The sequence below is a fragment of the Eumetopias jubatus genome, unplaced genomic scaffold, assembly GCF_037043125.1.
Source record: "Eumetopias jubatus isolate StellerSeaLion01/CBP00866 unplaced genomic scaffold, mEumJub1_p1.0 scaffold_6, whole genome shotgun sequence".
In the NCBI taxonomy this organism is placed as follows: Eukaryota; Metazoa; Chordata; class Mammalia; order Carnivora; family Otariidae; genus Eumetopias; species Eumetopias jubatus.
In genome coordinates, this window is record NW_028274812.1 from 138593502 (window position 1) to 138606335 (window position 12834).

General features: G+C 46.3%; 1 protein-coding gene across 1 annotated transcript; it reads right to left on the bottom strand.

Moving 5' to 3' along the window:
* Positions 1–5073: 5073 nt before the first annotated feature.
* LOC148164166 (kinesin-like protein KIF13A) lies at positions 5074–5764 on the bottom strand. Its single transcript, XM_088023777.1, has 3 exons — positions 5683–5764; positions 5325–5415; positions 5074–5188 (listed from the first exon to the last, which is right to left on the bottom strand). The coding sequence occupies exons 1-3, from the start codon at positions 5735–5737 to the stop codon at positions 5074–5076; spliced, it is 261 nt and encodes an 86-aa protein (XP_087879903.1). The 5' UTR covers positions 5738–5764.
* Positions 5765–12834: the final 7070 nt, after the last annotated feature.

The following is a 12834-nucleotide window of genomic DNA, read 5'->3' on the forward strand; positions in this document are numbered from 1 at the left end:
CTAAATACTGATAAAATCAAAAGTATATTGGGGAAATGGGGGATGGGAAGAATTTGGGGGTGGGGTGGGGACAGGGTATAGAAAGAGAACACAGAACAAATAAAACCTAGCACTACCAGCAAGTTATTCAGAAATATGGAGGGAAATTCCAAAAGAATGAGCTAAAACTGCTATATGTGGCTGTCTCTGTGGAAAGAAATGAAAAAGAGGATTCCTTTTTTTTTTTTTTAGATTTTATTTATTTATTCATGAGGGACAGAGAGAGAGAGAGAGAGAGAGAGAGAGAGGCAGAGGGAGAAGCAGGCTCCCAAGGAGCAGGGAGCCCGATACGGGACTCGATCCCAAGACCCTGGGATCATGACCTGAGCTGAAGGCAGACGCTTAACCATCTGAGCCACCCAGGTGCCCAAGGATTCCTTCTTTTTTATCATAGATTTTATAAATTATAAAACTACTTCACACTTTAAATTATGTACACTAAATTATGTACGGCTGGCTCAGTCAGAAGATCCTGGGGTCATGACTTCAAACCCCCTTATTTTAAGTAATCTCTTCTGATTACTTAATCGGAAGAGATTACTTAAAATTTTAAAATTTTAATAGAGTACACTGATTTTACATACACACACACATATATATATACATGCACGTGCGCACACACACACATATTCAGAACCCAACCTCTTACCCACTAAACTTGTGTTTTTCAAATTATAAATTTATAACCCATTAGTGGGTTGTGAAATTAATTTCAGTAAGTCAACCATGACTTCTAAAATGAATTAAAACAGGGGCGCCTGGGTGGCTCAGTCGTTAAGCGTCTGCCTTCGGCTCAGGTCATGATCCCAGGGTCCTGGGATCAAGCCCCACAACAGGCTCCCTGCTCAGCGGGAAGCCTGCTTCTCCCTCTCACACTCCCCCTGCTTGTGTTCCTTCTCTCTGTGTCTCTGTCAAATAAATATATAAAATCTTTAAAAAATAAATAAAATAAAATAAAGTAGAACAGAGAGGGATAGGAAGTAATAGATGCACTGCACATAGTAAAATTTTTCATGAACCTCCTCCATTCATGCACACACACACACAGCGTCCATGATGTGTATTTTTAACTGTGGAATGGGAACAAAATAATTTTTAAATCGCTAATCTACACTGCATTATAATTACTTTTAGTTTTGGTTTTAAAAAAAGTAAGAGATTCCAATCCACCTTTATTTTAAAACAAAGGCATGGCAAACGCTGACAGCTAATGAAAGTATTCCATTAAAATACTCTTTAAAATACCACTATTATCATGCATGAAGAATGATCACTCTTACATTAATGAAATCTAAATGCTCTGCTTTCTTACAACCGACTATAATATTTGGGCTAGAGAGAAAATATAACAAACCGGAAAACAGAAGAGAATTCAAAGTCACCCAAATAATTTTATAATGTGGAATATTACTGATTCTTAGGTGATCTATTTTTTAAATTTCACATAACTTCCGCTAATTTCTAAATTTCTGGTCTACAAAGATATCTGAACAGAAGGAGCCGTCCCAGGCACCTTTGGAATAGCAGGTGAAGCCAACATGGAAAAAAAGTTGCAACATAAAATACGTAAACAAGAAAATATATACATAGTGGACCTGGAGAGGTAGCTTTCTTCCACTGACCTTCGAGGATACACTTTACAAGCTACACTGCAGTGTGGAAAAATTGGGCAAGAAGCTAAAACTTTGATGCTCTTTTACTAAGAGCCTAAATTAAGCCCATTTTTCTTTTAACCTAGCTAAGGTACATATGCACATTGCTTTAAATGCTTACCCAACAATTCATTTTACATAAAATAACAAGAACTTCTATAGAAACAAGTTCCATTATATTCTCTTCATGATAAAGCTTCACTTCCTAAAAGTTATAAAAATCAAATTCATAAGCCATCCATCTATATTTTTAAAACCACCACTACCATCCAAAGTAGATGTAAAAAAAGAATGAATATTAATATATGGGTATTTAAAGACAGAAAAGGTATTTGCTGAAATACACATAAACACTATATTCATGTGCATGTATGTGTGTTTGTGTGTTTCTGAAAATATACGTTGTTTTTGGAAAGATGAGGGAATGGGAAGAATAGGGAGAGACAAGAGGGCAAAAGAGGACTTTATATATCTGTTCATACTGTGGTTTTTGAACTGTTACCTATTTGGGCAAATCAGGGGTTCTCATTCTCGTCCCCCCGCCTGAATTGCCTTGCTTCTGCATCCCATCCCATGCACTTCCACAACCCCTACTTGGTACCCTCATCACACTACGGAACCTACTGAGTGCAGACATTTGCTGAGCGCCTGCTATATACAGACCAGCTGCTATTCCGGGCATGGGACACAAAAGGAGGTAGGATAAGGTACCTGCCTTCAGGGAGCTTGCAACCTCAGAGGAAAACAGAAGAGGAAACAGGTCATTTCCAAATAATATGGTACATATAATGGCAGAAGTATAATCTAACATAACCTACTGCATTGTATTTCAACTATTTTTCCCCTCTCTCTTCCCACATCTCTCAAAGATGCAAACCTCTGACACAGGCGCTAGGCCCACAGTGATCTTTGGATCCTGTGCTGAGAAAGGATCCCACATGATGTAAACTTCATAAATATCTCCTGAATAGTAAATCAACAGTATTTTAAGAAACATGTTCATATGTCTTAATGTTTCAAAATGGTGATTGATATATATGCCAACTATTAACCTGGACCCCTGTGGTGTATTATAATCTTAGAATTTCAAAACAAATATCTTTAACCTCAGAAGCCCTATGATCTTTCAGTCCTTAACATGTAGTCTTGGCTTTTATTCCATAAAGGGGGGAAATCACGAAAGCTAAGCCTACCTGTTTCTTCCCCTGGAAATCAAAGTATCCTTGCTTGTTTTTACTGGTAAGACTGAAAACTTTCACCCACTAATTTAAAATTTCTATTCATAGTTAATACATTAGTAATTTCTTGCAATTTTCAGGAAAATAATAATTCTCACTTTGACACAGGTTTGCCAATATTATTTAAAGACTTCTTAGAGTTCAAGCCTTGAACTTCTAGGTAAGAAAAAAAATATTCTCACCTTTCCCTGAGCTCTATCCCAAAATAAATGATAGAAATGAATTGCCAACATAACATGAAGCATTGTTGTAATTAATCAACCCAGAGCCCAAGGGAGGAATCATTTCTATTTTTAAATACACTGCTGCTTTAAGGGAAAAACCTGGTGGAGAAATATGAAACCAGGCTACATAATGAAACTCAAAAGGCATTTGGTGTCTCCATCCTTGCAAAGACAGTAATCCTAACCTACAAGCAGCACTGCTGGATAGACTCCACTCAAGTTTTCTGTAAACTGAGTGACCAGTACCCAGGTAGAAGCCCACAGAAAGGGTCCCTCCCCCAAAGAATCCTATCTGTCAGGGGGACAAAACAAGAGAACTCCCATGCTTCAATGCTATTCTTAGTTTCAGATAAGGGGCTATTCCAATAAGCCAGCAGATGGATAAATCCCCAAGTCACCCTACAAGTCTTTACTTAAAAGATCCTGATTCGTAACTGCAGTGGTGGCCCTAAAAATGTCAACTAATTATTTAGCATTTCTAACCACCTATCTATAGTTACCATTTCTATCCAGGTTCCACAAAATTAAATGTTTCTCTCCACAAATCGGAAAGCTTCACTTCATTAAACAGTAAGCTAACTGCAGCACTCCCTATGGTTAAGAGTGACAAGGAGCAGGTGCCAAACCAGCAAGGAAAAACAGAAGCAGTGGCTACATTAACAGGAGCTCATATTCTACCTGTTTCCCAGGCTGCTTTGAAGAATCTGGCCCAGCAGAATTTGCAGAGGAAACAATAAAAAAAAACCAGTTTCAGAAAAACTGTTGATGATGTGGACCTCTAATGTAATCTGTAAATACTGAAATTTACTCAGCTCACTAGCACCATGAAATATACAACTACACCACTAGGAATCTATCTAAAATACTGTAACTCTTTAAAATGTATCTAAAAATATTATCCAAGGATACATCTATTACTGAGAAGCATTTAACACACAACATTTTAAATATAACTTTAGTTATTTACTATCACCCTATCTGCTATAGGTAGCAGAATGTTTGCAAACTAAATAAAAATTTCCATCCTCTGCACAAAAAGCAAATAACTCCCAATCTTACCTCCTGACAACTTCTTCCCCCAAATTTAGCAAAATTGTGCCTGAACACCACATGATTATAGAATAGAGGCAGCTGCGTCCTTTAGCAATAAAATAACCCTACTTCAGTCTCTATTCAGTGAAAAAAATCTCCCAAGAGCAAAAAATCACTAAATTGTAGTGCATCAATCAACAGGTGACTTTTAGAAACACACTCATACTCATGTCCCAGAGGAATTAATTCTGTCAAATCTGCCGGGTTTTTTTTTTTTTCTTTTCTATTTTTACAAGCTACTGCATTGCTATACTGAATGAATTCCAACCATTTTCTTCTCAGGGGCTTACCAGAAAAATGCCAAATATTCAAATTATTTTAAGGCATTTTCCCATACTGCTGCGTGGAATAGAGCAGAATTAATAAGGATCCAAGAGTTACCACTTTTCAAATGCAAATATGTTGCCATCTAGTAAATGCAGACCCTTTTTAAACATCCCCCCAGTGTCTACACAGCTCAGGGCACCACTTTTGTTTCCCTGAAAATCAAAATTCGCGCATTACATTCAGGCATTATCTCGACCCAGCACCAACAAAATAATAGATTTTAAATGGTCCACGCCTGAGCCTGCATCATACAATACTGTTCTGCTTTATTATGAGGGTTCCCCCCCCATTTTACAAAGTCCCTAAACAATTCCGCCAAATAAAGCAAACTGTGCAGTGGTAGGAAAAAAAGAGGGGCACTGGGTTCCACGAAAACAAGGCCTTGGCATGGTCCCTTGCCCGCCTCAGGCCTCAGTTTTCTTATCTGTAAAATGTGGGACTGCTCGTCTCTGGGGTCCCATCCGGCCCCCTCTCTCCGGGTGCCCCGAAGCCGGCCAGCTTTTACGCGGCGGACTGGTGCCGGCTGTGGCCCCAGTGCCCGGGCTGATGCCGCTCTAGATGGGAGGGGACTAAGAGGGGGGGGCAGCGGGAGGAGAGGAACTTGGACTTGCCACAGCTTCAGAGAGGAGCGTGCGACAAACTTGAAGCCGTCCTCCTAACAATAGGGAAGAGCACTCCCATTTTCCGGGCTCAAACTTGCCGGGGACTGCGGGGTGGGCTCCTCCTGCCCGCCCTCTCGGCGCCCGCTTTACCTTTCTCCCTGTTTGGTGTTAGAAGGAGGAGGGTGCAGGACCGTTTGATTCCCTTCCATCTCCACCACGCACTTGGTGTTCAGTTCCAGTTCTGAAAGCAGAAGGGAAGAGGGCCGTTGCCGAGCCGAGCATCCGCGCCCCCAGCCCCTTGGGCGCGGGGCTCACCCGGGGGGGGGGGGGGCGGCGGCCGAGCCGGGAGCCGCGCGCCGGGGGCTCCCCAGCTAGTGCGGCGCCGCCTCCGCCCGGGCCCCGCGGCCCCGCCGCGTTCTCGCCGCCCCGGCCCCGCGGCCCCGCACTTTGCAAAGTTGCCCCCGCCCTCGGCCCGACCACAGATAAAAACGAGCGGAAAGCTCCTCACCTCGCCGGTTCATGGGCCGGACCCGGACGGCAACTTTTACCTTGGTATCCGACATGTTGGCGGCGCCCGCTCGGTCCGAGGCGGCCCCTCACGCGCCGCGCCGCCGCCGCCGCCGCCGCCGCCGCCGCGCGCCCCCCGAGCGCGGCCGCCGCCGCTCCGCCGTGTGCTCCGCGAGGCAGCGCCGAGGCGCGCGGGCCATCCCGGGGGAGCGCGACGCGGGGCACGGCCGGGCCCGGGGAGGGGCGGGCGGGCGCGCGGGGCGGGGCGCGGCGGCGGCGGCGGCGGCGCGGGCGGGAGGAGGCCGCGCCGCCGGGCCCAGGCGCCGCTCTAGCCGCGCCGGCCCAGGCGAGCGCGCCGCGCCGCGGCCCCTCGCCCCCGCCCCGGGCCCGGCCGCGCCGCCATCTTCCGCGCCCAGCCCGCCGGGGCCCCTGGGCGCGGGGAAGGCCGGACCCGGGGCGGGCGCGCGGCGGGAACGGCGAGCCGCGCGGGGCCTGGGGCCGCGGGGGCCGGACGCCTCGGGGGTGGGGGGCGGGGGCCGGGCCAAGTCTGCGGCGTGCCCGCGCCCGCGGGGACCCCGGGGGCACAGCCTGGAATGAGTCCCCGCAGTGGGGCCGCTGTCACTCGCAGACCCGGAGCCCCGGGGCGTGCCGGGTGGGCAGGCCTTACCCACGGAATGAAACACGCCTCGACCGAAATGCCAGCACGCCGCCCCCTCCGCCCGCCCCACACCAGCGTGCAGCGGTCTTTTCAGATCGATGTGGGGGACCGAGGCTAGAAATGAATCTGTGCATCTACCACCGAAAAGAGTGTGTGTTTCTCAACACCGCTCTCGCTCCCCTGGCCTTCCCTTCCCTTGGCCTTCCACGTCTCCTGGGTGAGAGACGTCAAGTAGGCTGGGAGGGTCATTCACTCTTACGTAAGAATTTAAAAGCAATGGGTTCCGTCGTCCTGCCAAACGCAGACCTCGCTGCCAGGGCGGAACTGGGTGAATCTGATTTATTCCGTTTGGTTCAACGGTTCAACAAGTGCTTATCGGGAGCTTACTGTGTGCCAGGCATTTTGAAGGATACAAAAGTATAAAATTCAGAGTTTAAATCTGGGGGACATATTTCGATGTTGCTTAAATGTGGAAATTCAATCATTCCTAAAGTTCACTGAAAGTTGAATTGGGGGCCTACTGTGTGCAGGGTGCTGTAAAGGGTACATGCAGACATGAATAAAGTTAGGCATCCTGTACCCCAGACTCTCATTCTTGGGGGGGGGATAGCACGGGAGTCAGGTATAATGCTACTGTGTGGGCAGGTGGTGAGAGAGAGGTTCAATTCTGTCTCCCAACAGGTGCCACGTTGTGGGCTTGCCTTTGAATAATGCTCCTCCTTACTCCTGTCTTGTTCCAGGGTCCACTAATTCGGCTCACCTCTGAAAGGCTTGTAGCATCTTTCTTTTCCATTCCTACTAGCGAAAACCTACTTTATTCACCCATTCATCTATCCAACAAATGTGTCCCAAGGATCTACTATGTGACAGACACTGTTCTAGGCTCTTGGAATACAATGCTGAACAAAAGAAGCAAGATTAACAACCTCCCGGGGCTAACCGGCTAGTTCTGTGCCTTTCTCCTCACCTTCAGGCTACTCAGGCATTCTCTTAACTTCCTGGTTTTACCTTCTGTAATCTCCCCTATATTCAGCTTCCAGACTGATTTTTTTCTTGTTTAAAATTGTATCCTTGGGCGCCTGGGTGGCTCAGTTGGTTAAGCGACTGCCTTCGGCTCAGGTCATGATCCCGGAGTCCTGGGATCGAGTCCCGCATCGGGCTCCCGGCTCAGCGGGGAGCCTGCTTCTCCCTCTGACCCTTTCCCCTCTCATGCTGTTTCTCTCTCTCTCTCTCTCTCTCTCTCAAATAAATAAAATCTTTAAAAATAAAATAAAATAAAATAAAATTGTATCCTTTGCGGGTGCCTGGGTGGTTCAGTCATTAAGCGTCTGCCTTTGGCTCAGGTCATGATCCCAGGGTCCTGGGATCGAGCCCCACATCGGGCTCCCTGCACAGTGGGAAGCCTGCTTCTCCCTCTCCCACTCCCCCTGCTTGTGTTCCCTCTCTCACTGTGTCTCTCTCTGTCAAATAAATAACTAAAATCTTTTAAAAAAATTGCATCCTTTGATCATGCATGCTATTCCATTGCTTTAAAAAAAAACAAAAACCCTTCTGATAATCTAGTACCCTATTTAATATTACCTTCCCTGTTCCTGAAGTGCTTCACATCATCCAGAACCTTTTCACAAGCAAGATTCCATCCCCATGCTAAGCCATTGTTCTGTAGTTTTCATCAGTGTGCATTATAGAGGGTTGAATTGTGCCTCCCAAAGATACGTTCAAGCCCTAACCTCTAGTATCTGTGAATATGACCTTATTTGGAAACAGGGCTTTGCAGGCATAATCAAGTTAAAATGAGGTCATACTGGGATAAGCCTTAAATCCAATGGCTGATATCTTTATAAGAGAAAGAACCAGGAGATTTGGAACCCCACACACAGAGAAGATGACCATGTGAAGATGGAGGCAGAGATCAGAGTGATGGGATCCAGAAGCCAAGAAATGCCATGAATTTCCAGTAGCTCTGAGAAGGTAGAAAGAGGCAAGGAAGGATTCTTTTCTAGAGCCTTCAGAGGGAGCATAGCTCTTCCAACACCTTGATTTTGGACTTGTAGCCTCCAAAACTATGACAGAACAAATTTCTGTTGTATTAAACCACACAGTTTGTGGTAATTTGTTACAGCAGCCCTAAGAAACTAATAGAGGGATTAGTGTTTCTTTCCCTCTCCCCCACCAACCCTCTCATTTTATGTGCTTCCTCCTCTCATCTTAATTCTCTGCCATATCATGAAAGCCTTGAATGCCTGACTAAGAAGTTTCAACTCCAGGGGTGCCTGGGTGGCTTAGTCAGTTAAGCGTCTGCCTTTGGTTCAGGTCATGATCCCAGGGTCCCAGGATCGAGCCCCATTTGGGCTCCCTGCTCAGCGGGGAGTCTGCTTCTCTCTCTGCCCCCCCCACTCCTGCTCTCTCTCTCAAATAAAATCTTGATTAAAAAAAGTTTCAACTCTATTTTTTTAAGATTTTATTTACTTATTTATTTATTTATTTATTTATTTATTTATTTATTTATTTGACAGAGACACAGCAAGAGAGGGAACACGAGCAGGGGGAGTGGGAGAGGGAGAAGCAGGCTTCCCGCTGAGCAGGGAGCCCACTGTGGGGCTCAATCCCGGTACCCTGGGATGACCTGAGCCGAAGGCAGATGCTTGATGACTGAGGCACCCAGGTGCCCCTCAACTCTATTCTAAAGGCAATGGGAATTGACTGAAGGTTTTTGGTTTGGAAGCTGGGGACTGACAGGTTCAGAGCATCCTGAGGAATGACTCAGAGGGCTGATGCAGTCATCTCGATGACAAGTGGTGATGGCTAGAACAGGAGGAACAGATGCAGGGCGTATTGTCGAGAGTGGAATGAATGACTTAGCAATCAGTGGGATGTGAGGACTGGGGGAGGCAGAAGGCTAGTTGGTGACTAGGTCTAGAAAAATGATGGCCCACAACCCACCACAAATGGATGAGAAGAAGTCTTGAGGCAAGAGGGGGAATGATTAACAAGGTGCTGCTACTTAAACAGCTCTCAGTGGCTCTTTGCTGAGTGGTCCTTCCTTCTGCTTTCCTTTCCCAACCTTCTCCAACTTTAAACGTCCATTTTAGTCCTTGCCTCTTCTAAGAAGGGTTTACTAAACATTTATTCTTCAAAACAGTCTAGCCTTAATTCGCTTGGAATCATATCTTTTTAAAGTGAGAAAGTGCCTTTTTGGAGTCTTCTAGACCCTTCTACAACATCCCCCAAAGTGGCCATCCCTCTGCTTGAGTATGTTTGGTGGCAGAGTGCTAATTGCTGGGTGACTCTATTCCAACGTTATATCGTTAGAGAAGATCTCCATGAAGAATCAAATTTGCCTCTCTGTAAATCCCAACTGTTGACATGAGTGCTGTCTCCTAGAGCTTCACTCTCGAAGTCAAACTCCTCTCGTACATGACAGCCCTTCAGATACTTGAAGGCAGCTCTCACGTCTGTGTCAAGACTTCTGGTCCTCGGAAAGTGCTGTTGTGGTTATTGCTTTTGTATAACACCCCCCCCCCCCCCGCCATCTAGCAACTTGAAACAATTTGAGAAGGGCTTACCTGGGCAGTTCTGGCTCTGGTTCTATCACAAGATTGCAGTCAGATGGTAGCTAGAGCGGGAACCATGAGGGGGTTGGAACAGCTGGAACAGGCCAGGCTTTTCTCTGACTCTAAGTAGTCTCAAGGCTCGGTCTCCATATGGTCTTTCTGCATGGGTAGGCTTGAGCTTGCTCACAGCATGGTGGCTAGGTTCCAAGAGTGAGCATTTCAAGAGTTCCAGCACATGCTCTATCAGCTCTTATATGACCTTACCTTAGAAGTCCCCTGGTGTCACTTCTGCCAGAGTCACACAGCCCTCCCAAATCCAAGGTGAGGACTGTCGTTCCCTTATCTCAATGGGGGAAATGTCAAAGTTAATATTTTAAGAAGGTCATGTAAGGTGGGTGCTATTTGCAGCCCTTTATGGAGAATGCAATCTGCCTAGTAACACCGTCTCTCAACTGTCCTCCTGGCCTTCCTCCTCTGAAAGTGTGTTGGAATAAAGTAAGGTTTAGGATTAAGACGGGCTGTGTTTGAATCTTCTCTCATTTACATGTAGCTTGGAACAAGTTTTTATTTTTAAAGATTTTATTTATTTATTTGAGAGAGAGAATGAGAGAGAGAGAGGACATGAGAGGGGGGAGGGTCAGAGGGAGAAGAAGACTCCCTACTGAGCAGGGAGCCCGATGCGGGACTCGATCCCGGGACTCCAGGATCATGACCTGAGCCGAAGGCAGTCGCTTAACCAGCTGAGTCACCCAGGTGCCCCTGGAACAAGTTGTTTAACCCCCACTAATCTTCAATGGGTTGCATAATGGGGAATCTGAACTTCTACCACACAGGATGTAGTAGATGCCTTTTTGAGTAAATGCCTGGCATGCAATGTTCTACATTTCCAGTCCCTTCTCCCCCTATGCTTCACCTTTGGCTCCTAGGCTTCAGCTTCCATGTTTGTACTATATAACCCCACCTGCCTGGTAGAGTTCATTGGACCAGTATTCCTGGCTATTCCTGCCACAAACTGAGTCTATCAGGTTCTTCCCCCTGCAAATCTGGGCTTTGAGTTCCAAGGGTTGTGACTGAGGGTGTGACCTTTGGAATCAGACTGTCTGGTTTGAATTCCGAACCTTCCCTTTCTGAGCAAGAAAATCTGTACTAACTTTTTTGGGCCTCAGTTTCCTTATTTGTAAAATAGGATGATGGTGATTGATGATAGGAAAAGTACCTACTTCATAGGGTCGTTATGAAGATAAAATGAGTTAATACCTGTGACGTTCTCATCACAGCATTGTGAATGGAGGTTGGCACCTCCCAGCAGTCAACCTGAGGGCTGCAGAGTGCTGTATTTTTCATAGTTACAAGAGGACCAGAACGCTGCTCTGAAGAAGAATAATCATGAAGCCATTGTGCAGGACACTCAGGGAACAGAGACCCTTGGGGTTTCTAAAACCTTCTAGGCTCTATCCAGGCTGAGCTACATTCCTGCTCCTAGATCCTACAGTGAGGGTAGAATTAACCTGGGAAAAGCACCCATGTGACTGAGAAGACAAGAAGATGCTCAATGAACACTAGCTAATCCATTCTGTCAGCATGGAGAATGTCAATAAATTACATAAAATATTGCAGACATCCCCCTCCCATCCATAAGTCCCTTCATTAGGGGAATATTTACAGTTGGATACACAGATGATAAGCATGTGAAAGAAAGAAAGGCAGCTTAGCGCGAGGAGTGAAACCATGCACTTCTGGGTCAAGCAACCCAGGTTCAAATCCCAGCTCTGCCGCTTGCAAGCTGTGTGATCTTATTCCAGTCATTTCTCCTGTCTCTGCTTCCATTGCCTCATCTCTAAATGGTGATGATGATGGCGCTTACCTATTGTGCAGGGCACCCTTAGGGCAGGGTCTGAACAGGGTAAGGGTAAAATAAGCATCAGGTCTTGTTGTTACCATTACCATCACTATTATTTATAGATCAGGACTCCCCCAGCCTAGGTTACTCAATATTACTCAGTAGATGTGACCCTACCACATTCCCTAAGTGTCTGGGGTTTCACAGTATGAAATGAAAAGCAGTCCTTAGAACAGTCCCCAACAGGGTAAGCCCTCAACATCAGTGCCCATCAGCCCTCCTGGGAGTCCCTCAAAAGTACCAATTACCCACTCGAGGCCACAGAGGGAACCTGTTTTCCTGCCACAATTGGTTCTTCAGGCTAGAAAATGATGGGGTGAGAGCTTTCACAGGATTCTTCCACAGGAAGAAGTTCCCAAAGGTCTGTAAGGGAGATTGTGGGAACCCCAAACTTAGATATTTGGCAGGAAGAAACCCAAGTGGTTATCCATCTAACAAGAGTCATAAACTACACCAGGGATTTCAACTGGTTGGACTTCTTAAAAGAATCTGGAACTTTCTAAGGCACCTATGCTTGGTGTTTTTCTTATTCCTGCCTATGTAGTTGAAGAAAGCAACAAAAAAGGATAATAAAAGCATGCAGGTGCTTTTCTTCGGCAACGTCAAAAAAAGTTCTGAAAGCCTTACAGACAATGTCCCACTTGGAAGTCAGGAAAAAGCAGCTTAGGGCTCAGAAGGCAGTTTGTTGAGGTCATGACCCTGCTGCGGAGAAGTAAAGGCTCATTGGAGAGCTGGCTTAGCCGGAGAAGAACCCTGGATTGGGGCTGAGCTATGGAAAGGGTGGAGCTTCCCTGACAGCACAACCTGGCCCAGATGTTCTTTTCGACCATCTCTACAATCCCCAAAGACTAGCTTAGCTAACTAATACAGCTGTTGTGTGCCCCAGTATATGCACTGGGTGCATATTTTAGAGCATGAGTCGGGGCAGGGTCAGAGGGAGAGGGAGAGGGAGAAGCAGACTTGCCACTGAGCAGGGAGCCTGATGTGGGACTTGATCCCAGGACCCTGGGATCATGACCTGAGCCAAAGGCAGATGCTTCA